Below are 23,191 nucleotides of genomic sequence, written 5' to 3'. Positions count from 1 at the left end.
TATTTCTCCATGCTTCTTGCTCACTTTCTTTTTCTCTCTCTCATTTTCTTCTCCTTTCTTTATCTCTTGTTCTCTCTCTCTTTCTTTTGTAAGTTATTTCTCTCTTTCTGTCTTTCTTTCAGTCTAGTTCTCTCTCTCCCTTTAATTCTCCTTTCATTTGTTCTCTCTTTCACTTGCTAGTTCTCCTTTCTCTCTCTTTCCCTTTTCCCCTTTTTCTTCTGCCCTCTCATGTTTTTTCCCCCTAAAAGCAGGGCACTGAAATGCCCATGAGGTGATGAAGGTGTTTTTTCCTGGTCTTGACTAACTATCCTTGCTTCTTGCTACATTGACCAGCCCTTCTTCTCTCCCCTAGATTCCCCCCCACCCAATTTCCCCAGTGACTTCTCCCCTTTATTGTCATTGTTCATCTGCAGCTTCAAGCTCATTTCCCATATCCATAAGGCTGAGCAGGTTCCGTCTCTATAGCAACCACCTAAAGTCCACTCTAATACACAAGTATTCCTCTCATGCTCTTACTCTGATCTTATTAGATGATAGTTTTTTTTTTTAAACATTTTCTTTCAGTGGCATTCATTTTCTATTTCAGTGATTTCATTTTTCGGCCCTTCTCTTTTTATCTCACTCACAGTCTCTTTTTCTATGTGTGTGTGTTTTTCTCTCTCTGTCCATCTGTCTGTCTGGCAACCTTTCTACCTCTTATGTCTCACTCTTTCTCTCCTTAAGTCTGACTTTTCGTGTCTCTTTATGTATATCGCTTTCTGTCTCTCCCTCTTAATCTGTGCCCCACTCTCTTCCTTCCTCCTTCTCTGTCTCTGTATTTCTCTCTCTGTCTCTTTCTTACCTTGTATCCCTTTCTCTTTCTTTCTAACTCTCTCTCTCTCATCATCTCTATTTCTATTTAACCCCCCCACTCTTTTGCTGTCTCTGTCACTCTTTGTGGGTCTCTCTTTCCCTGTATTTCTCTCTCTCTCTTTCTTTCTCTCTCTCTCTTTCTGTATCGATCTCTCTACCCTCTTTCTGTCTCTTTGTGTGTCTCTCCATCTCAGTTTTCTTTCTTTCTTTCTTTTTTCTCCCCGTATCTGTCTACCTCTCTATTTTTTATGTGTCTCTACCTCTGCCTTTCACTTGTTGGGTACCTCTCTCTCTCTCTCTCTCTCTCTCTCTCTCTCTCTCTCTCTCTCTCTCTCCTCTTCCCCCCTCTCTTTCACTTTCTCTCTCTCCCTCTCTCTCTCTCTATCTCTCTCTCTCCCTCTCGCTTCCTTCCCCTCCCTCTCTCTCTCGTGCGCCCCTTCAGAGTTTCTGCTGGCTGCCTCCATCCATCATCCAATGCTCGCTCGCTCTCCTTCACCGAAACATTTTCAGTCATTCAGACATGGCGACCGTACTCCAACAGCCGCTCACTCTGGATCGAGGTAAGGGGTGTCTTCCTCGCCATTGCCGCCTCGTTTTGCATTTAGGTCATTTGGAATAATATCGATAAAGGGAGAATCCATTCAAATATTTACGCAGACGTCATTCAGACTCCTCATCCGTATGTTGCGTTCACGTGCTGGCTTGCAGGACGGTGCATTCAAGTGCACTCAGGGGACAATGCTTGATTTATTTTGATGATGGTGTCGTCGTTTTCTCTACGATTCCCATTATGTAACCTGCAAAGCGAAATCATACGCACGCATGCTAACCAGGCGTGATTATACCCCTTTAATCCTTGTCGACTTTCTCAATGATTCATTTCTCATTTTTTTAATGTGCTCTTATCTCTTTCAAAAGGAACAGCTCCCAAGATAATACCGTTGACAAATATGTGCACGTTTTATTAGCATCAATTTAGAAAGAATATGATATACTGACCTTGTCAGAAAGCAGATACCGTGGCTAGGCAGCACAGCAATCCTAAAATCTGCCACTGACTATAAATACATTCAAGATTTCTCGCTCTCGTTTCACAACCTATCAACAATGTGGGAGAAGTTGTTTTCCACTTTAGGAATGCTTTAATTCATGTGTCAACATGCCGATAAAAACAAGCCTCGCTTTTTCGATAATAGTGCACAGAAGATTGAAACTCAATGGTAAACGATTAATTTTGTTTTTACTGGCACTAAAACGCATTTTAAGGTGTAGAATAGAAATTGGGTGTGTACAATTTGACAGTAGGTGTATGAATTCAAAATATTGGAAAAGGCTGGATTTTGTGACTCAAATCATTCTAGTTTGTGGTGTGGTGTGCACAAAATCAACAATGGTTCTGTGCATTTTTATGTAAAAAAAAGTGATGAACTAATCCCATCGGGTAGTGCAGGAAAACAATCAAAATGCATTCACACAAACAATTTTTGTGCAAAGTGTAAGCTTATTCAAGCTTCTGTGCATGTCGGAGCGGTGTAGAGAATACAGTTTCCCACCCAGTGGGCCAATAATTCCAACTTCGAACGTAGAATATGTATTGGTCGAAGACAGATGTTTTCCATACAGACATGTCAAACTAAGTTTGCTTCGGAGCCGGTTCCAGACTTTATGTTCTCAGGTGGGCCGGGTCAAACGCCACATATTCAGCTTTGTTTTTCAGTTTTATGCTTTATTCTTCAGCCCACATTTGTAGCATACCTTACAAATTATAATGAATGTTTTTTGGGGCTTTAAATGTGTTAAAGTCCCAATGTGTAGTATTTGACCGCTAAATGGAACTGTGTTATCTAGTACAAGCGAAGACCGGTGATACACGGCAGATTGTAGTGGCAGGATTCCAGAACAACATGGCGCTGATTTAAGAGAGGATTCATTGGTGTTGAAAAAAATAAAAAATCCTCGATCTATGACTAAAAAAAAAAAAACATTGTTATGATAGTTCATGTATTTTTGCAGAGTATTCAATCAATGTTATTTTTTACTGGATTTTTTTTTTGTTCCACTAGGATGCACTAAATAGTACACACTGTCCCTTTAACAATGTTTTTTTTTAACAGTTGAATTCATACAGCTTTACACCTGAACCAACTCACCACGAATGTCACAAACAAATAAACTCACGTGAGATCTATGAATAATGCTTTGAAAAAAATAAATACAAAATAATTGTTATATTAGTGAACAGGCAATTACATCAGATCAAACTTCTTGGCTGGTTCTAGTGAAGCTGAGAAATATTGCACAATATTGTCTGTGACTAGAAGTCAGCTCTTTTTCACTTTTACTTCTCTCTAGTGGCGGAAAGGAGCATTTGGTGTGTATTTATTTGAAAAAATCCTATATTTTGATACAAATGAGCTGAAAATTTGGTTTTAAAAAAATAATCAAAAACTCTAATTTAAAAAGTGTCCCATTTGTTTTTATTTGTCGGAATTGTTAATTTACTGCGATTAGTAACCATTCACCCCTATATGGTATGTTCATTGTAATCATTTTTGTTTATTTTTACATCAAAGGAAATCACTAGGATGTTAAAATTTCCCAGGGTTGTAACAAGTCTCATTTAATGAAAAAATTAACTCTTTAAAAAAAAACCTTCTTGAGCAACAATAGAAAAACAATATGGGACCGGTATCACCTTAGCGCTTCCTGTTATTGTTATGTAGGAAATTACTTTCTTGAGGAAGTCATGGGTTGGCAGGGGTTATCTGTGGTCATACCTCTCCCACTCTGTGCTCTGTGTGTTAAAAAGGGAGCAATCCTTTTTTTTTTTGTCCCTCTCTCATCCGGCGTAATGACCCACTTGTACATTATAGCGACTGAAGTGCAATTACTGTCAATGGGAACTCACTCTCATGATGCCAAAGGAGGAAAGAAACAACAAACTATGAAGAATCAATTTGCTAAGCCTATCAAGGCATAGCTATGAAAATTTGCCTGTCTTTTACATGTTAAAAAGACACAATGAGCATGAATTAGATTTCAGTCAAAAAGGCACAATTAATATTCCTACCGGGTTTCCCAGGTCGGGTCTGAGTTAATTGGGGTGGCATCTGCTGGAGTCCACTTTTCAACACAAACCAAGGCCGATTAGCTAGGGAGTTTATCAAAGGAAAAAGGGCAACATTTGCTGCTTTCCTCGTGGTCATTATTTCTCCTGTTTATGTAACTATCCTGTCAGGTCTGAATTAATTGCTCTGCCATCTGGTTCAATTAGTTCTTGAAGACCCCCAATATGACACAAGATCACTGTTTGTAATAAAAACTTCAAATCTTTGGTAAATGTTATTACATTCATCAAATTACTTTTTTCTTACTCTGCATGTTCTTTTAACATTTGGGTTGTGTGACACCACGGGTTAAACAAGCGCTTGAGTTGGGCAGTTCAGTTGTTTATATTACAGAAAAACAAATAAAACATTATTTCAAGCTTGTGAGTACAGAATAAGGCTGTAATGCCTTTTGTTCCCAGTAAAAGAATGTCAACTTCATATTGTTAGCTTTGTTTCTCAGGATTGCACTTTATCATTCAGCCTACATTAGCAATCTAACCTACATAATTGAATCACTAATGACAAAGGATCATTTCTAAACACAACACATTTATTCATAAACAATGGGGAAAAAGATTTTCCTGTTTGGCATTGAATGTATTTATTGGTTCATTTGAACAGTTGAGTGTATGCAGTTTCATATCTAAATCAACTGACCACGCTAATTAAACTCAACACTGCCTTCTAGTGGTCAGAGAGAGCATTTGGTTTCCATTTACAGTGAGACCTCGGTTATCGCGGTTAATGGGGACCAAAACCACCCGCGATAAATGAAAATCCGCGAAGTAGCGGCGCACCTTAAAAAAAAAAAATCTCATCTCATCTCATTATCTGCACCGCTTATCCTTATTAGGGTCGCGGGGGGGGCTGGAGCCCATCCCAGCCATCTCCAGGCAGTGGGCAGGGGACACCCTGAACTGGTTGCCAGCCAATCGCAGCTCCAAATCACATTAGATCTCGCATTTAGCTGTGTTCTTCATCGACGCACGAGCCGAGTGATCCACCGCTAAGAGTCGTACAGCTGGGCGATTTTACGTCCGCCCGGGACGATCTGAGACAAATTCACGACAGGGTTTATACTTGCGCTGCACCGAGCGAGCCCCTAACTCACGGCGCGGGTACTTTCGGGCGCGATAACCACGACACCGTGACAAGCCGAGCGGGTTGGGCGCTTGGCGCAGAGGCCGCTGTTAGCGTCCCACGCGCCGCTTCACGGCCCTCGATGGCTCCGGCCGACGGACGGGCGGCCGCGGGGGAAGGGGTAGATGGGGGGACCTGTGGGGTTAGGGGGGGAGCGGTGAAGCGGAAGCCGCATCGAAACCGCGCGCCAGGAAACGAGAACGGCGCGCCGTGCTAGGGTCATCGGCCGAGGGGGATTCCCCAGTTACGGGGGTCCCGCGCACGTCCGCCGCCTTTCGCCCGCCGACAGCCGCCTGTGGTCGCGCCGCGCTACTGGGGTCGTCGGACGAGCGGGCTCCCCCCAGTTACGGGGGTAGCCCGATCACGCCCGCCGCCTTTTCTCGCATCGCGCCGTGTGAAGCCGCGTCCGCCGAACTCGCTCCGTTGCGTGGCCCGGGAGTGACCCCCGCCTCCCCGCCCCGTCCTGTCCCATCCCTCCGGCCGCCTTATCCCGCGTCCGCTGACGTTCCGCCGAAAACCCCCGCAAAAAGTGAAAATCTGCGAAGTAGCGGCGCCCCTTCAAAAAAATAAAAAAATAAAAATAAAGGACTGGAGACTAGCTTTATCTTTGACATCCTCAGAAACCTACGGCGGGCCAGATTAAATCATCCAACTGGACGGATCTTGCCCATGGGGCTGTATGTTTGACATGCCTGCTGTAATGGTTTCACCAGTGCGCTTTCACAATGGCAGATAATCATGTATATAACAGAGTGGCAGATGGCGGCGGGCTATGACAAAAACGAAACATAAGTCAGTAGAAAATTCCCCAAATCCCTGCTTCACACCAGTCCTTTGTTCAGACTAAATCCTGCAGGTGGTTTGAGAAGACTCAAGGCAGGATTCGAGGCATCCCTTCCAACAGCAACAACTTAAAACAATCTCAAGAATTTATAACGACTAGTTCAATGGCTACATTAAGACATCAAGTGAACAAAACAAGTAGTAAATATGTAAATCAACTATATTCAGATATTTGGATAATCATAAGGTGCATCTTTAAAAGTAAAGGAGATATAAATGACTATGCTATTGCGGAAAACTCACAACCATGACTATACATTAATGCAGTAACATATTTCAATATTACTTCCTCAATCACTTTCTCAAAAAGAGCCCAAAACATTAGCAATAAGAAAATTCTAACTCCTCTTTTGGACTTAAAAAAAGTCTGACACAAATTAAAAATAATTGTAACTTCCATCTAAGAGTCTACCGGGTTTTAAACTAGTCAAATAATGGACATGTAAAACAACAATCTGAATACGATGACAATGTATCTTTGTTTTTTTAGTCATGTGTCTCATGTCAGTTTTTCTAAAAAAAAAAAAAATTCCCCCTACCAGATGTTGCTAGGGCCATCGAGCTGCTGGAGAAGCTTCAGGAGTCAGGCGACGTTCCAGGTTACAAGTTGCAGTCACTAAAGAAGGTGCTCCAGAGCGAGTTCTGCACTGCTATCCGCGAGGTGAACACCCGACCACATCTGGGTTGAGTACAGTTAGGCTAGGGTTAGGCAACCCAAAATGTTGAAAGAGCCATATTGAACCAAAAAAAAACAAATCAGTCTGGAGCCACAAAAAAATGTAAAGCCTTCTTTAGGCCTTATAATGAATGCAACACATGCTGTATGTAGTTCTATTAGCTTTGTTAACCTACGATCAAAATGACTAAGTTGGATGCAACGCATCATCTGGATGCGATGAGGGATAATGGATCACAGATGCACCACGTGACTACTCTGTTGTAGGATCCTGCCTTAAGTTTAACTTTGTCACAATATTAATGAATGACATTATGTGTCATTGCTTTGACAAAATTAAAGAAAGGCAAGAAAAAATCCATCACATCACACAACTCATCACAGTGCCGCATGCGACTCATGACCCATGTGTTGCCGACCCCCGCTTTAGGCCAACTGATGAACTTTTTTCTTTTTAGGTGTACCAGTACATGCATGAAACTATCACCGTCAATGGCTGCCCAGAGTACCAAGCAAGAGCCACAGCCAAGGTAAAACGCTCTGTCGGAAATAAAAATCCCTGTAGAGCCAAGTGTTTTATCTTCAGAAAAGAATCCGAGTGTTGCGCGATTGCCAGATTGTTTCTTCTCGCCTCGACAAAGTCGACTGAAGGTCGACCTGCTGCTTTTTAATTTCACGCCTAGCAAAGATATTTGAATAATAGGTTTCATTTTGTAAAACTATTGGGACAGGATTGGAAGATTTTTACATTATTTATTGTATATTTGTATTTGTTTATTTTGATGCATTCTGAAAGTATTTTCGATTACCAAAACCTGGTATCTGTATTAAAGGGAAACATTTGGCAAACAATTGTGTTCTACATTTGTGTGGCTTGACAACAAGTAATGACTAATAAAAAATAGGGTTGGCGACTACCCATACCAGGTTTCGGTATCGGTGCTGATACCAGCCATTTTAAGTTATCAGTGCTCATGATGAAAAATAATGCATGCCATTAGAATTCAAGAGAGTTTCAGTTAAGTGTGTATTGTGATGGCATGATCTAAGATATCAGAGGAATGTTTGTAGCTGTAATAATTAATTTCCCCCAAAACTGAGCTTCCCAAAACCAAAATTCTATATGTGGTATAGTACATCCATTCTTAATACTGTAATCTGTTGTTTATCGAGATTAATAGAGACCAGAACCCCCAGTCATATGTGAAATTACGCAAAGTAGCCACCCCATGTTTAACATGTGCTCTGTAAGCCACTGCTCGCAGCAATGGTCAACCAAGGATAATGGATCACTCCAACACAAGTGCTGTTGATGATAGACACAAAAAACGGGAAAAGAATTGCTCTCCTGACCCTTGCCCATAGCAAAAGTATGGATTACATTGTGGGTTATCCACAATGGGACACATTAGCAGCTAGAAACCAAAACAAAAAAATGTGCTCTGCCTTTTTCTGCTCTAAGGGCCCGGTCACACAGCCGTTTGCGTCTGTATCGCTGGTAAAATTTTGCGGGTCTTTTTTGCCGTGGTTGCCCGCAATGGAAAATGCGCAAAATTGGCCAACCCGCTGTTCATCGGTGGTATGCCCGCAAAACAGACGCCGGCGACTGTTCCGCTTCCTCATCGCGTCATTTCCGCGTCATTTTCTCGTGTGGACCACGGGTATAAAAGCTCCCGAGCCGGTGTTGTGCCCAAATCCGACTCCTACGCAAAATCCCCCCCACCCCCTCGCGTGAACGCGCATTCTGCTGCGATCGCTTTTGTTGGAAGCGTGCATTGACGTTGGTGACTTTTTCATCCGCGTTAACAAACGCATTTTGTAGAATACGATCGCACTTTATTGTTTAAATAAATGCGTTATATAGACTAGGATCTCCCAATTGTTATAATTAGCTCGCTTTATTGTTTTAATAAGCGTTTTATATAGAATACGATCGCTTTTGTTGGAAGCGCAGCAGAATGCGCGTTCACGCGAGGGGGGGAGGATTTTATATACGCTGTGCATTCCCGTTCGATTACGTTCACAACAAAAACAAAGACGGAATGGTTTGAGTTGTATTACATTCCCAACAAATGCAAGACGAAGTGGTTTTGGTTATATGTTCGCCATTACATTCCCTAAAAGTGATATAAAAGTGAGATAAAACGAGGTAAAAGTGGTTGTAGTAGCGAGGGGAGGCAAATCTCGGCAGGGATGCATTTCTCGGCATAACACCGGGCTGTAGAAATCATAACCGCTCAAGGCACAGTCCCGTGAAGATCAAGATTTCAAGCTATGGCACCGAAGAAGCCAATATATTATTATTGTAATAGTTTTTCATTTTGATTTTATTATCTTGTTATGAAATGAAAATAAATGTCAAGAAATAAAAATGGATTAAGACGAGGTCACTACAGTGACGGAGATCCATGTCCACCCCTTGACGTCTCGAGCACAACTGACGTGTGCTCGGCAAATCGCGCTGTATATACGCGGAGAAAGGCGTTTGACCGTCACACGCGTAACACGCTAATTTCACGTAATAACAACGCGATACAGGCGCAGAACATGCTATTACCATGCTCCACCCACGATTACCCGCTGAAATTTCCCGTCCTACCCATGTGTAACCACGCCCTGGCCGCGGCCAGAGCACGTCGTTCCGCGTCATTTACCCGTCATTACCTCGTGTGCCGCCCGCGGTTAACACGTGCTCAAAGTTTTGAGCAGCTCAAAACTTTTTCGCGCGGCCAACCGCGTGTGAATTTCCGACCGTGAGTAAAGCACTGCTGTATCTCGTCTATATGGCGGTCTTAAAGCGTCCAACAGCGCCCAACAGCGTCTGCTTCACGGCCAGAAATTTCTGGCCGTGATTCAGCCTCGATACGCCCGTGAAAGGCTGTGTACCCATGCTCTAAAGTATTGAGCAGCGCAAAACTTTTTCGCGTTGCCAACCGCGCGTGAATTTCCGACCGCGTGTTAAGCACTGCTGTATCTCGTCTGTATGGCGATTTCAAAGCGTCCAATAGCGTCAGCCTCACAGGCAGAAATTTCTGGCCGTGATTCAGCCGCAAACGGCTGTGTGACTGGGCCCTAAGCAATAGACGATCGAGAATAGAGGATCTCGGCAAGTCAAGTCAAGTCAAGTGATTTTTATTTGTATAGCCCTTGATCACAAATAGTCTCAAAGGGCTTCACAAGTTATTACATATAAGACGTTTAGGTTATTCGTATGCTATAGAGTAGAAGTGAGTTTTAAGCTTAGATTTAAACATTTCCACTGAGGTTGCAGATCGGATCTCAGGGGCAAGAGCATTCCACAACACCGGTGCCCGGATGGAGAACGCTCTCGAACCAGCGGAACACTTTTTGGCTCTTGGGATCACCAGGAGACCGGCGCTCTCGGAACGAAGGCTTCGGGCCGGGACATAGGGGGAAATCAGATCTGAAAGATATGAGGGGGAAAGTCCATGTATGATTTTGTATGGTAATAGGAGAACCTTAAAATCGCATCTTAGGCTAACAGGGAGCCAATGCAGGTTAGCCAAAATTGGGGTGATGTGATCGTACTTTTTTGTCCTTGTTAAAAGCCTCGCTGCAGCATTTTGTACCAGCTGAAGACTCTTGAGTCTGGTCATCGGAAGACCGGAAAGTAGTGCATTACAGTAATCGAGACGGGAGGTAACAAACGCGTGAATTATGATTTCCGCATCCGACTGAGAAAGTATTGGACGAATTTTAGCAATGTTACGGAGATGGAAGAAAGCGGTTCGAGTAATTTTCTTCACATGTGTTTGAAAGGACAGATCGGGGTCGAAAATGACACCTAATTTTTTAAGTGAGTGTGATGTGGCAGTTGTCGATGTTCACAGCGGTTTTAGAGAATAAGTCACGGGACTTAGATGGACCAATAACCAACATTTCAGTCTTTTCAGAGTTAAGACGCAGGAAATTGAGTGACATCCACTCTTTTATCTCAGTGAGGCAGGCCTCCAAATTTCCACAGTTTAGTGTGGCAGATTCCTCCATCGGGAGATAGAGTTGAGTGTCATCTGCGAAGCAATGGAAACTGATATTATATTTGCGAATAATATCACCTAGTGGAAGCATATAAATGCTGAAGAGAAGGGGGCCAAGCACTGAACCCTGCGGAACACCAGAGGTAACACTAAATAGCTCAGATGTCAATTCGCCATATTTAACGCAGTGTGTCCTATCTGAGAGGTAGGATCTGAACCATAAGAGGACGTTTCCTGAGAGACCAATCCATTTTTCCAACCGTTCTAGCAAGATATTATGGTCCACTGTGTTAAATGCAGCACTAAGGTCCAGCAGGAGCAAAAGTGATGATGCGCCAGAGTCCATTGCCTGTAGGAGATCATTGGTTACCTTAATCAGAGCTGTCTCAGTAGAGTGGTTAGCCCTGAATACTGATTGCATTGATTCAAAGAGATTGTTCTCGGACATGAAATCATTCAGCTGCTGTGCCACTACTTTTTCAAGTATTTTAGAAAGAAACGGTAGGTTTGACACAGGTCTATAATTACATACGTTTTCTGGATCAAGATTGGGCTTTTCAGTGTGGGTTTATTGACGGCGGACTTAAAAGCCGCTGGAACTACACCTGAGGAGAGTGATATGTTTAAAATATTTAGAACTGAAGGTGCAAGAACGCCAAGAGACCTTTAATAAGTGAACCTGGAAGCGGGTCAAACTGGCAAGTCGTCGGTTTGGCCGTATTCACCATCTGTTTAAGATTATCGAGTGACAGTTCACTAAAACGGGACAAAATCCCTGGACAGCCACCATGTCGTGTATCTATAGATTTGAGTGCTTTAGTATGTGTTGAATTAATACTGTCTTTAGCGATTTCTTCCTGTATGCTTTGGATCTTCTTAGTAAAGAAGACCAGAATGAGTGGAGCTATCTGGGATAGTCTGTTGCCTTGTAAGCGATGCTACAGTGTCAAAAAGGACCTTGGGATTGTTCTTTTGTGACGCAATCACCTTCGAAAGGTAGGCTGATTTTGCAGAGGCCAGGGCCGCTTTATATTTCAACAAACTATCACACCAGATTTGATGGAAAACTTCAAGCTTGGTAGCGCGCCATTTTCTTTCAGATTTCCTGCACTCTTGTTTAAGGGATGTAGTTTCATCATTAAACCAAGGCGTGCATCTTTTAGGTCGGGATTTAAGCCGGATGGGCGCTACTGAATCCAGGGCACTAGCCAGGGTAGCATTGAATTCATTTATGAGTGATTTGATAGAGCCTTTGTAGGAGGGAAAGGACGCAACTGCTCCTGGAAGAATATCTGAGAGCTCAGAAACTGTGCCCGTGCTTATATTGCGTCCAGTGAATCCTTCTGTTTTTTTTGGTACTACATTTAGCTAGCACCTCAAATGTAACTAAATAATTATCCGAGATAACTGTAGTACACGATAGCACCGTCATGTTTGAGGTTGAAACTCCTCGAGTCAGAACCAAGTCGAGTGTTTCCATCTTTATGGGTTGGCAAATCAACCAGTTGATTAAAACCAAATGCATCAATTAGAGACTGAAACGCAACAGTGAGTGAACTGAGTGGGGAGTTTATATGAATGTTAAAGTCCCCCATAATTATAATTTTGTCTGCATAGGTTACTAGTTCAGACAAAAGTTCAGCAAATTCGTCTAAGAAAGTTGTGTATGGTCCTGGTGCGCGATAGATAGTTATCACATAAATTGACAATGGAGAGGACCTCATAACAAGAGCCTTGAACGACTTGTGATTATTAGCGGTACGAGGAGTAAATTTGAGCGTTTTTTCAGAAATGAGCGTGTTGTGTATGTAGTAGGGTTGTAGTAGGATTCAGGGACAGGCACGGACGGTACATTCATAGAGTGTTTACTTAACTTCTTCCTCGGTAGTTCTCAAGCACAAGTACAAGGCTGCACATTAGTATACAGCGACACCGCAGGAAGGGGAGTGTATTACACGACACCACATATTCCCTTTTTGTTAGAATAGGACACAAACCGTAGCATTAATCTGAAATACGCAATAACTCTTCGGTAAGTATGAGCTTATAGAAAACATACATTTCAATATTCATTACCAGATTAGAGGTAAATATTTATCAAAGGTAAGCAATATTGTAGAAACTATACTGTCAATATCGGTAAGCAAAAGTGTGTAAACCTTGTAAACTTAAGCAGACTGTATAAGGATCACATCATAAACAAACATGACATTTTTTTAAAACAATGAACATTCATCAGGTCTTTTTTTTTTAACATCACATTTTTTCTGTATCTTTTTTTTTTTTTTTAAGTCACGTAATCTTGAAGCCATGCAGGAGCATGTCGTATTCTCGGTGCACTCGGAGAGGGATGTGGTGAGGGCACAGTTTCAGTTTCAGGTTCAGGTGGCTCAGCACCTTGGTTGCTTGGCAGGAGGCAAGCATCAGCATCAGCAGGCTGAGGCGCTGAAGCAGCAGCACAGGTGGAAGAATGGGCAAGGTGGAAAGCTTTCCACACCTTTCCATCAGACAGCAGATAAGTGGCTGGACCCTTTTGTCTCTCAGTCTTTGTTTTGTGCGAACTATCCCTTGGTGTGTAGCATGAAGTTGGATCATTTTTTCCTGTAGCTGTTGTGGTATCACAACACGATGGCCTTTTGCAGTACGAGGCCATCCCTTCTGCATGTAGTGTCGCACCTTCTGTAGCACTGGACATTCCTCACACGCACTAAAGAGCTCATCAGCAGTGTCTGCAGCAAAATCAGGAGACACAGCAGCCACCATCTCCATGATGCCATAATTTTCCAGCTTCGTCAGCTCCTCCGACACCTTGTCACGCACGGCATTTTGAAGTCTGTGTAGCTTTTGCTGGACTGGAGGGACGTCTGCACGCACTTTAACTTTGTGTATAAAACCTGTAGCAACGCCTAAAGCATTTGTAGTGTTGACAGAGTGACTCATCTCCGATGCAGCAGGTGTTGTAATCTGCCAATCTTGTATGTGGAGGCGAAGTGCAGTGAACAGGTCCATTCCCAGTAGTGGAGTACCGTCAGGAACTATGTAGAAGTCAGTATGTGCACTCTGGTTGCAGTATGTAGCAGTAAGTTGAAGACAGCCCAACACTGGAATTGGCTTCTTCATGTAGGTCACCAGACGTACAGTAGGCTTTGAGAGAGGCAAGTGCATGAATGATTGTCTGTAAATTCTCTCTGGCAGAATTGAGACTGCTGAACTAGTGTCCACAAGCAGGTCAGTAGTAATTGACTGTTCATCATTCGCATGGAGAGCAACTGTACACGTAAGGCGTTTTGGGACTGCAGCTGTAGGGGCTACATGACACACAGTAAGGTGTGGGACAGTAACTTCTCTCACTGATCGAGTAGGAATTGCGCTGCGGCACACTTTACTAAAATGTCCAATTTTTTCACATTGGTTGCATTTTTAGCAGGGCATTTGGGGTCATTTGCTAGATGAGAGTTGGAGCCACAATGGTAGCAGGTTTTGTGTTGATTCCTTTTATCTCTCGAGCGCTTTGTATGCGTACTGCTCTGATTCCTTTTATCTCTTTGTTGCACGGACTTCACAGGAACGTCGGGCACGTGCACAGGAGCAATAGCATTAGCTTCTGACATAGCGGATTCGATTTGTGTAGCAACAGCGATCGCTTTGTCAAGTTTTAAGTCCGTTTCCAACAGCAATCGTTCCCTGATTCTCGAAGAGGACATCTTCTCAATGAATTGATCCCTAATCATATCATCAGCAAACGTGCCAAAGTCACAGTTAGCAATTAATTCCCTCAATGCGGCAATGATCTGAGCAGTGGTCTCGCCCGGTCTCTGAGCACGCCGACGGAACTTGGTACGCTGAGGAACGACATTAATCTTCGGTACAAAGAAAGTTTCTAGCGCATCACAGGCCAGTGTCGGGAAGGGAAAGAAAAATTCTCTGCCCTTCTGTGCCTAAACAGTGCAGCAGTAGTGCGCGTTTTCGTTTGTCTGGCATTTCGTTAGCAGTCAATGCTAGTAGGTAATTTTCGAACATCTGAATCCACGTGATGTACAACATTGTAGGCTCACCCGGGGTTTCAAGCAAAGCTAGGGGTTGTGAAATTCCGATCCAAGTCATCCTCGTCGCCAATATGTTGTGTATGTAGTAGGGTTGTAGTAGGATTCAGAGACAGGCACGGACGGTACATTCATAGAGTGTTTACTTAACTTCTTCCTCGGTAGTTCTCAAGCACAAGTACAAGGCTGCGCATTAGTATACAGCGACACCGCAGGAAGGGGAGTGTATTACACGACACCACAGAGCGCGACACCGCCACCCTTTTTCAACGTGCGTGCTACATGGCTACTCTCGTAGTCTGGGGGAGAAGCATAATTTAGCGCTAAATACTCATCCGGGCGTAACCAAGTTTCACAAAGACCGATACAGTTAAGTTTATAATCGCGAATAGTATTATCTACAAGTAAAGCTTTAGGAGCAAGCGATCTAACATTCAAAAGACCAAATTTTAGCTTTGAATCATTTAACTTAGCTGTAGTCTTGGTAGAGATCGTCAAGAGATGTCGCCGTTCGTGTGCGTTGGGCATCAGGCGTCGGTTGACTCGCAGAATCGACGAAGAAATGATGGTTGGATTAGACAGATCTTCATGTCGTTGCTCCTTCAACTTCACACGCTTCCCCTGCACGACATCCCCGCTTCTGTTTTCTGTCTTTGCGCCGTCTTCGTCTTCGATTTTTCTTTTTCTTCGGTGGATTGGGAAATCAGGGCGAACCCGAGTCCCTTTGGAGCTCATTCGGGATGTCATGGGTGGTATAGAAAGTGCCCGAAAAGTCGAAATTTAGACGCCCACCCAGTCGGATGAGCTCCTCCCGGCTGTAGGTCTTATTGGCCACGCAATTATCCAAAAAGGAAAGCAGGAGGACAGTGGTAAATAGTAGGATAGCCGGATAGCAACTAGCCGCAACGTAAACACGCGCCGCCATGTTGGAAACCGGAACCACCAGGCAAATTATTTTGGCTGCGACAGAGCGGCACGCCACCTGACAAAAGTGACTTCTGCCGGTCCCTACTCGGAGCAAAATTGGTTGGGTGATAATGATCAGGACCACGTAAGTGGAATTCATTTTAGGCGGAACTACAGTCATGGGAAAAAAAGAGCTACCAGGCCCGACAAAAGCATGCTAATTTTTGCAACCGGGGATTATTGATTGTGGTCGCATGATGGCAGTTCCCTTTTGGTGGACAGAGCTGCAAAAAGAACCGCTAGGTCCCCCACAAATAAGCTCTGCCGGCAAAAATATGTGATCAGGGATAACGGATTACAGAATTTCTTTCACCCTGCGATGCACTGAAGCATCGAAATACGAAGATGGAGTGGGGTTACAGAACATTATTAATTATTAGAATTGTCTTCATTGTCATTAATAACAACAAAGTGAACATTTTTTACAAGACCCTAACGGTTAGGGCCTAACCCTAACCCATCTTCTGGCTGAAATTATTATTTCAGCCTCGGACATGCTGCTTGTGTTGCGCGAGCAAATACGTGACCTCCGTAGACACGTCGAACAAACACTTCTTTTGTCATCTCCTTGGGGGTTTGGGTGAACAAAAATAATAAAAGAAAACTTTTATAAAAGCTGGAACACCGATGATAAAAGTAAGATAAAAAAAGATGGGCGTGGTGAATATATTTGAAGGCTATTTAAACTTAGTTGGGCATTGTTAACACATACGTAATAGAGAAAATGTTTACTTAACACTTTTTAAAGATACCTCAAACGACACACCCCATGTTTAAAAGAGAAAAAAAAGATGATGAATGCCAGGATTAAAGGAATGCATATTTACAAGGTAGATAGATAGATAGATAGATAGATAGATAGATAGATAGATAGATAGATAGATAGATAGATAGATAGATAGATAGATAGATAGATAGATAGATAGATAGATAGATAGATAGATAGATAGATAGATAGATAGATAGATAGATAGATAGATACTTTATTCATCCCCGAAGGGAAATTCACTTTTCCAGCAGCATCCCTAAGCTGAGAACAATCGAAAATAACACGGGAGCTGCTGGAGTGGCTGCCATAGTGCTTACTGGCCTAAATTGTAGGTGCAACTTAACAACAAAGCAGTGGTTGTCAAATAGTACGACGGGTTCCCTGGGCGGGGATGCGCAAGGTTCGGTTAAGGACGGCGCGGGCGCGTTTCACTTTGGGGAACCTTTTTTATTTTTATTAACCCTGGCTAAAGTGAAATTGCAGCTCTACTACACTAGGGGCAGTGTCAGTCTCAGTGACAAAGTGTTATGTTTACATTTAGCCTCCAAGCAGTGCATTAAACACTGAGCTTTGACTATGAAGTGTAGCAGGCTCTTTAGTGACCCCATGAGAAAATATTTAACACGTATGCGAAGACAGGCAAAGACAGGCGGGGTAATGAGACAAACAAAAGTCTACTCCTGTAGCACATCGTTGCGACCTGCGTGGGTGATGAGCAAAGACGAGTGTGCTTGCTATGCTAAAAATGTTGGCAACGCTCAGCCAGAATTTTTTTTTTTAAGCTGTAACGTAAACACTTCACAACCCAATCACGCTGATAAGACGCTTGACTTTTTCTTCGGCAATAATGTGTCAAAAGTGTAGATTTGGCATGGATGGAGGTGAGGTGAGCAATATTTGTTTTGTCCCCACCAATATTACGTGATCACTTAAAAAAGTTCGATTTTGGGGCGGAAAGAGGATTTCTTCTTCTGAGGGGGGCATGACATAAAATAATTGAGAAGCACTGCACTAAAGCAATAAAAAAATACTTGCTTCAACTAAATTTCTAGGCCACGGTTGCTGCTTTCGCTGCCAGCGAGGGCCATTCGCACCCTCGGGTGGTGGAGCTCCCCAAGACGGAGGAAGGCTTGGGCTTCAACGTGATGGGCGGCAAGGAGCAGAATTCGCCCATCTACATCTCGCGTATCATTCCCGGTGGGGTGGCCGAGCGGCACGGTGGCCTTAAAAGAGGGGACCAGCTGCTGTCTGTTAACGGAGTGGTGAGTATTAAAAAGAAAAGATTTCCTGCGGGAAGTGACCGCTCTTTTTTTATTATTTAAGTGTGGGAAATGGTAAAGCAGGTGCCAGCCAATTTTATCCATTTTGACTCATTTTTGAAGTTCTACAGAAAATTGAGTTCTGTAGCTATATACATATATGATATATCAAAATAAAGCTTGAACCTTCATCTTTCATCAGAAAAAAAATATGTTTCTAGTTTTTACCATTGTTTAGTGAAAAAAAAGTTGAACATTGCAAAGTTTCTTTTCAAGAAAACTTCTTAGAAAAACCCATTTTTGTAAAAGGATGCTTTTCAAGCAGAACTTCGGTGCATTTTTATTTTTTGTAGTATTACTGTAGTAGTATTTTAGTATTTTCTTCTGTGGTATTTCTTTTCTTTCTTGAATGAAAGTAAAACGTGCATTACACTGTAGGTCCCAGCTTTAAGCACTAAATTTGATATTTAGTTTTGTAGTATTTTTGTAGTATTTCTGTAGTAGTAATTTAGTATATGCACAAAAGGAAAATGAGGAAAAAAGATGGTACTTAAAAACTTGCTCTTTGGTTAGTAGTACTTTATTTATTGTATACATTTTCATTACCAGTATATTAGGACCATTGTTGTTTGGCAGGCTGGATTAAAAGCCTGCCTGGCAACATGTGGCCCCAGACTGTAGTTTGCACACCTCTACTAACATTTGTTAAATAAAACAAAAACATTTTGGCCTACAGGGCCAATGCTTCTGAAAACATTTTTATATGTTATGGGTTTGTTCCAGTTAATGATCTATAACAAATATGTGCATATTCAAAGTGACGGTTGTGCAGAGCATTATGCTATAAATGGGAGTTCAGGGTGGTAATGGCTTTTGGGAAGAAGTTGTTCCTTATTGTGTTTGTTCTTTCTCTGATGTACCTGTAATGTCTTCGAAAGGGCAGCAGGGTACCTGGATGTAGCCTGTCCTTGGTGATGTTTTAGGCTCTACTAAGGCACAGAGTAGAGAAAATGTCCATCGGGGAGGGGAGAGGGCAGGCATTGATGCTCCGTGCTACTTTTTACTGTCTTGTGCAGCCTCCTCCTGTTCATTTCAGGGCAGCTTTCATAGCAAGAGTTTTCTTTTTGCAGAGTGTAGAGGGCGAGCACCACGAGAAGGCGGTGGAGCTGCTGAAGGCGGCCAAGGACAGCGTGAAGCTGGTGGTGCGTTACACGCCCAAAGTGCTGGAGGAAATGGAGGCGCGCTTTGAGAAGCTGCGCACTGCCCGGCGCCGCCAGCAGCAGCAGCTGCTCATGCAGCAGCAGCAGCAACACAATTTGTCCGCTCAGCAGAATCACACGTCGTAGGTGAGGCGCTTCATGGAAATTCAGCGGCAATCTCCATTTAAATTTGGGACACCGATTTAGGCTTTTAGTTCCGATGATAGTAATCCTTCCCATTTTGTTTAGAGAAATCAAAGAGACATTGTGGCTCTCAAACTCAATTTGCCAGGGGGCCGCAGGAGCAAGTGTCAGGGTGAGGCTTGGCCAAGTCGGATTTTACATCAAATAGTTTGGATAAAAACATTCCACTGTTTTTAATTATTTATTATTTTATTCCACAAGTAATTCATAATCAGCAGCTCTGTCGTAAAATGTTGTGAAATTAGTATTTTTGTTTTATTTCTGTTGTAATGTATCTGTAATAGTATTCTTGTCGTATAGTAATACTGTAGTGGTATTTCTCTTGTAATGTTTCTGTGGTAGTATTTTTGTATTATAGTATTATTGTAGTGGTATTTCTGTAGAAGTATTTTTGAAGTATTTCCATCGAAGCTTCATGGGAATTCAGCCACAATCCCCATGCAATTTTGGGATACCGATTTAGGCTTTTAGTTCCGATGATACTAATCCCACCTGTTTTATTTCGAGACATTGTGTATTATTTGGCTCAAGGGGTCTTATCTTTTAATTCTCCAAGTAATTCAAATCAGCTAGAGCTGCACTCATACGTCCAGTGTGTTTATATATGGTAAATGGTAAATATATGTCATTCATATTGATTTACATAATTGGGAAAAATACTAGATGTTGCATACAGATCTGCCTTGTTTTAAAATTGTATTTTTTTAACACAAAATGAGCCTTATTCAGAGGATGATGACATAATTGTACACACTCTTGTTGCCCCAAAAACCAAAGACCTTATAGAAGGCTGGGCAAAAAATGAGAAGTTTGGTCATTTTGAGTGTACGTAGTTTGTATTCTCCCCTTGTGCTTTGTAGCACTCAATTTTGGTTGTATTACAAAATACAATCACATCTAGTAAATATTACAGTGTGTCCTTTTAAAATGAACAAAATTATTCAATGTGTTAATTTTCTTGTTTAATTTATTTCTTATTACTGGAAAAATGTTTTAGAAATACAACCAATACTTAAAGGGACAGTGTGCATTATTTGACCACTGGTTGTCACTGCATGGTGTAGTGCAGGGGTATCCAACATGGTGCACATGGGCACCAGAGTGCCTCTAAGGACACCTGAAGTGCCCGCAGACTTGTTCTGGAAATAGCTCACCAGTGATGGGTCATTGTGATTTTCTAGTATTTTTTTTCGTGGTTGATTGAGTCAATTTAATCTTACTTCCGGTAAATAAATTGGTCTTAACATAGCACAAACAACATAGTATTAACATGATAATTTGTTTCTTTTAGGGATGCTTAATAATCTGGGGGCTCTTGCACCAATAAGTAACAAAAAGTAGTTCTCATCTTAAAAAAGATTGGAGACTCCTGGTGTAGTGCAACTAAAAACGAGTGCTTTAAAACATGAGGAAGAATACACGGCAAACAAACTGTTCTGATTTTCGGTGGACCCAAACGCAGGGAAGCAAGAACCAGTGTGATGGTGATAAGCATGGTGATAGTTGATGACGACCTGACAAAAAAAGATGTTGGTGCAGCACTCTTATACTGGGTCCTCAATGCGAGTCCTGTTTGGAAGATTGGAGGCAGGTGTAGGGATTCTGCAGTCCCATTGTCCTAGTGGCACCCTGTGGCGAATGGTAGCGTGCTGGATCATGATACAAACAGTATTGTATTTCTTTCCAAATACAAAAAACAATACCGATATTCGTTATTTAGTGTGGTTAATCGAGACCAGACCTCCCCGCAATATGTGAGGATCCGCTAAGAAGCCCTCCCAACAGTCAACAAGCAATAATGGATTGTGTCCGCGCAGGTTCTGTTCATCTTAGGCAGAAAGTATGAAATTATATTCAGACAACACATACATTTTTTTTGCAGTGCAGTCTTTCACCAGGAAGGCAATTTCTCTCAGCATGTTCTTTTCATTCCCGACAGAAAATGTAAATCTGGTTTGCTTTCTGGTGGATATCTTGGACCAAATCCACAGTTCTCAGAGTGAAGAGGACCCTTCGTTCAACCTGGCGTTCCTGAGCCTAATAACGTAAGATTGTTCCAGATTTGGTGCTTGGGAGAAGATGGAATTTCTGTTTTTATAACCTTTTGCTTGTCTTTCTTCACGTGTTCATCTATTTTTTTCCCATCTTGCCTCAGTCCTCTTGGTGCTTGTACATGAACATGGAGGCAAAAACAGTTTTTGATTGTAGCTCAAGACTTGTTTTGTATCCAGTAGCTTTCGCAATAAACACACAGCCAGTAATGTGGCGATTAAATTGATTTGGGTCATAGCTAAAAGTAAAAATGTATTAATGTCTTTTTTTTCCTCAGATTTATTGTTTAACTCCTTTTGTTATTATGTCCTCAGCTCCTCCGTTGTTGCGCAATAATTATTTCTTAGGTGAGCAGAATGTAATCCTTTTTCAACCCAAATACTCCAGATTTATATTTATTTGTCATAGTTAGATTCTATTTATGATCAGAGTTATATTGTTCCTTCTGTGTACATTTTGAAAGACATTTATGGGCGAAGTTTACATTGTGCAGATGATGTGGGTGTTGGTATTTCGACAATCATTGCTGGAGAAAATGTGGAATGTTTTTTCCTCTCATACAATAATCCAGTGTTAATTATTTCTTGTTCATTTTGTGTGTGGGGATAATTCTGTAATTTCTTTTGGCTTTAATTCATCCCAAACTGACCTAAGAAAAACCCCACAGGAATATACAGTACATGTGATGCTCACATTTTATAATCTTTGTGAGGGATAGTTTCATTTAAGGTGCAACACACGACACTGCCAAATTTGTACCAGTCAGGAGAACAAGGGAGTCATGTTACATCATTTTATATCTTGACAGCAATTCAATTAAAAAAGAATACATGGTTGATATGAAATTGTTATTCTATATTTGTATGAATAAATATGTGTGCTTGTGTGCAGTTAAATCAGGGTTCTTCTTTTTATGAAATTCTGTTACTCAGAAGGATAATATACTCATCCATCTATCCATAGCTTGACTGAGTTTAAAGTCCACGTGTTAGATAAAGCCAATTATTCACATAGTTATGTCTGCTGCCACAGAAAAGCTGGCAGAAGCTATTTTAACAGGAACTCGATTTTAAAGGACCCTGTTTAATATTTAATCACTAGATGTCGCTGTATTGTGTTGTGAAACCCAAAATGACTGCTTAAAAAACAAAACAAAGAAATATACAAACAACGAAAACTCAAAGTGACCGTTTTATCTTCTTATTTTTGCCCAGCCTTTGGATAACGGAAAGACAAAGAAAAAAACAGAAAGAAGGGGAAAAAAGTAAGGTAAAATAAACAGGAAAACAAAGGAAAAACGAAGAAAATGAAAAAAAGGAGGGGCAGCACGGCGGCGCAGTGGTTAGCGCTTGTGCAGCACAGTTCTGAGGTTATGGGTTTCCTCCTACATTCCAAAAAGATGCATTTCAGGTGATTTGGCCGGTCTAGATTGTCCCTAGGTGTGAATGAGCGAGCGAGTTGTCTGTCCCTGTGTGCCCTGCGATTGGCTGGCAACCAGTTCAGGGTGTCCCCTGCCTACTGCCCAGAGATATCTGGGATGGGCTCCAGCACCCCCACGACCCTAATGAGGATAAGTGGTACAGATAATGGATGGATAGATGGATGAGCAAAATGAAAGAAAGGAAAAAATAGAAAATGAAAGAGAAGAAAGAAAAAAACTGAAAAAAGAAAGGAAAATTAAAAAATCAAAGATAAAAGAAAAAAATACATGGAAAGTGAGGGCAGAAAATAAAACAAATATATGAAATTGAAAAGTAAAAAGAAAGAAGAAAGTGATAGCAAACAGAAGAAAATTATCAAAATGCAAAAATGAGAAAAACAGAAGACAGGCTTTTGTTTTTTAAGGTGTACCTTCAGCTGCAAGATGGCTAACAAAAAAGTTCAGCCATCTTCAGATAGGTGATCTTCATCTTATGTATATAAATACACATTTCTCCTAAGAATGTTTTTAAAAATGCCCATTTATTTGATAGTTTAGGTATTTTTGGTAATGATTTAAATCAATAGATATACAGAGGTGAGTAGTGTACTTTTGCTCTCTGGCTTGAATATATTAATAATACCACTAAGATGACACGAC

The 23,191-nt window shown here is 41.8% G+C and overlaps 1 protein-coding gene across 3 annotated transcripts in view; it reads left to right on the top strand.

The window, feature by feature from the left end:
• Positions 1-1,231: 1,231 nt before the first annotated feature.
• Positions 1,232-23,191, top strand: part of lin7a (lin-7 homolog A (C. elegans)) — a 32,812-nt gene continuing 10,852 nt past the window's right edge. For 2 of the 3 annotated variants that reach the window (XR_015852136.1, XR_015852135.1), the window contains exons 1-6: positions 1,248-1,412; positions 6,488-6,606; positions 7,080-7,151; positions 17,450-17,659; positions 18,787-19,002; positions 20,999-23,191. The exon at positions 20,999-23,191 is cut by the window's right edge. Coding sequence is in view for 1 of the 3 variants with exons in the window: in XM_088348688.1 (XP_088204814.1) it covers positions 1,373-1,412; positions 6,488-6,606; positions 7,080-7,151; positions 17,450-17,659; positions 18,787-19,002 (657 nt within the window). In the remaining 2 variants the exon portion in view is untranslated. Of the gene's footprint in view, positions 1,413-6,487; positions 6,607-7,079; positions 7,152-17,449; positions 17,660-18,786; positions 19,003-20,998 lie in introns of all 3 variants that reach the window. The other variant, XM_088348688.1, reaches the window with a different exon arrangement.

The sequence above is a fragment of the Urocampus carinirostris genome, chromosome 11 (genome assembly GCF_059441175.1).
Source record: "Urocampus carinirostris isolate Australia breed hairy pipefish chromosome 11, RoL_Ucar_1.0, whole genome shotgun sequence".
NCBI lineage: Eukaryota > Metazoa > Chordata > Actinopteri > Syngnathiformes > Syngnathidae > Urocampus > Urocampus carinirostris.
This window is presented reverse-complemented; position numbering and strand designations above follow the sequence as displayed.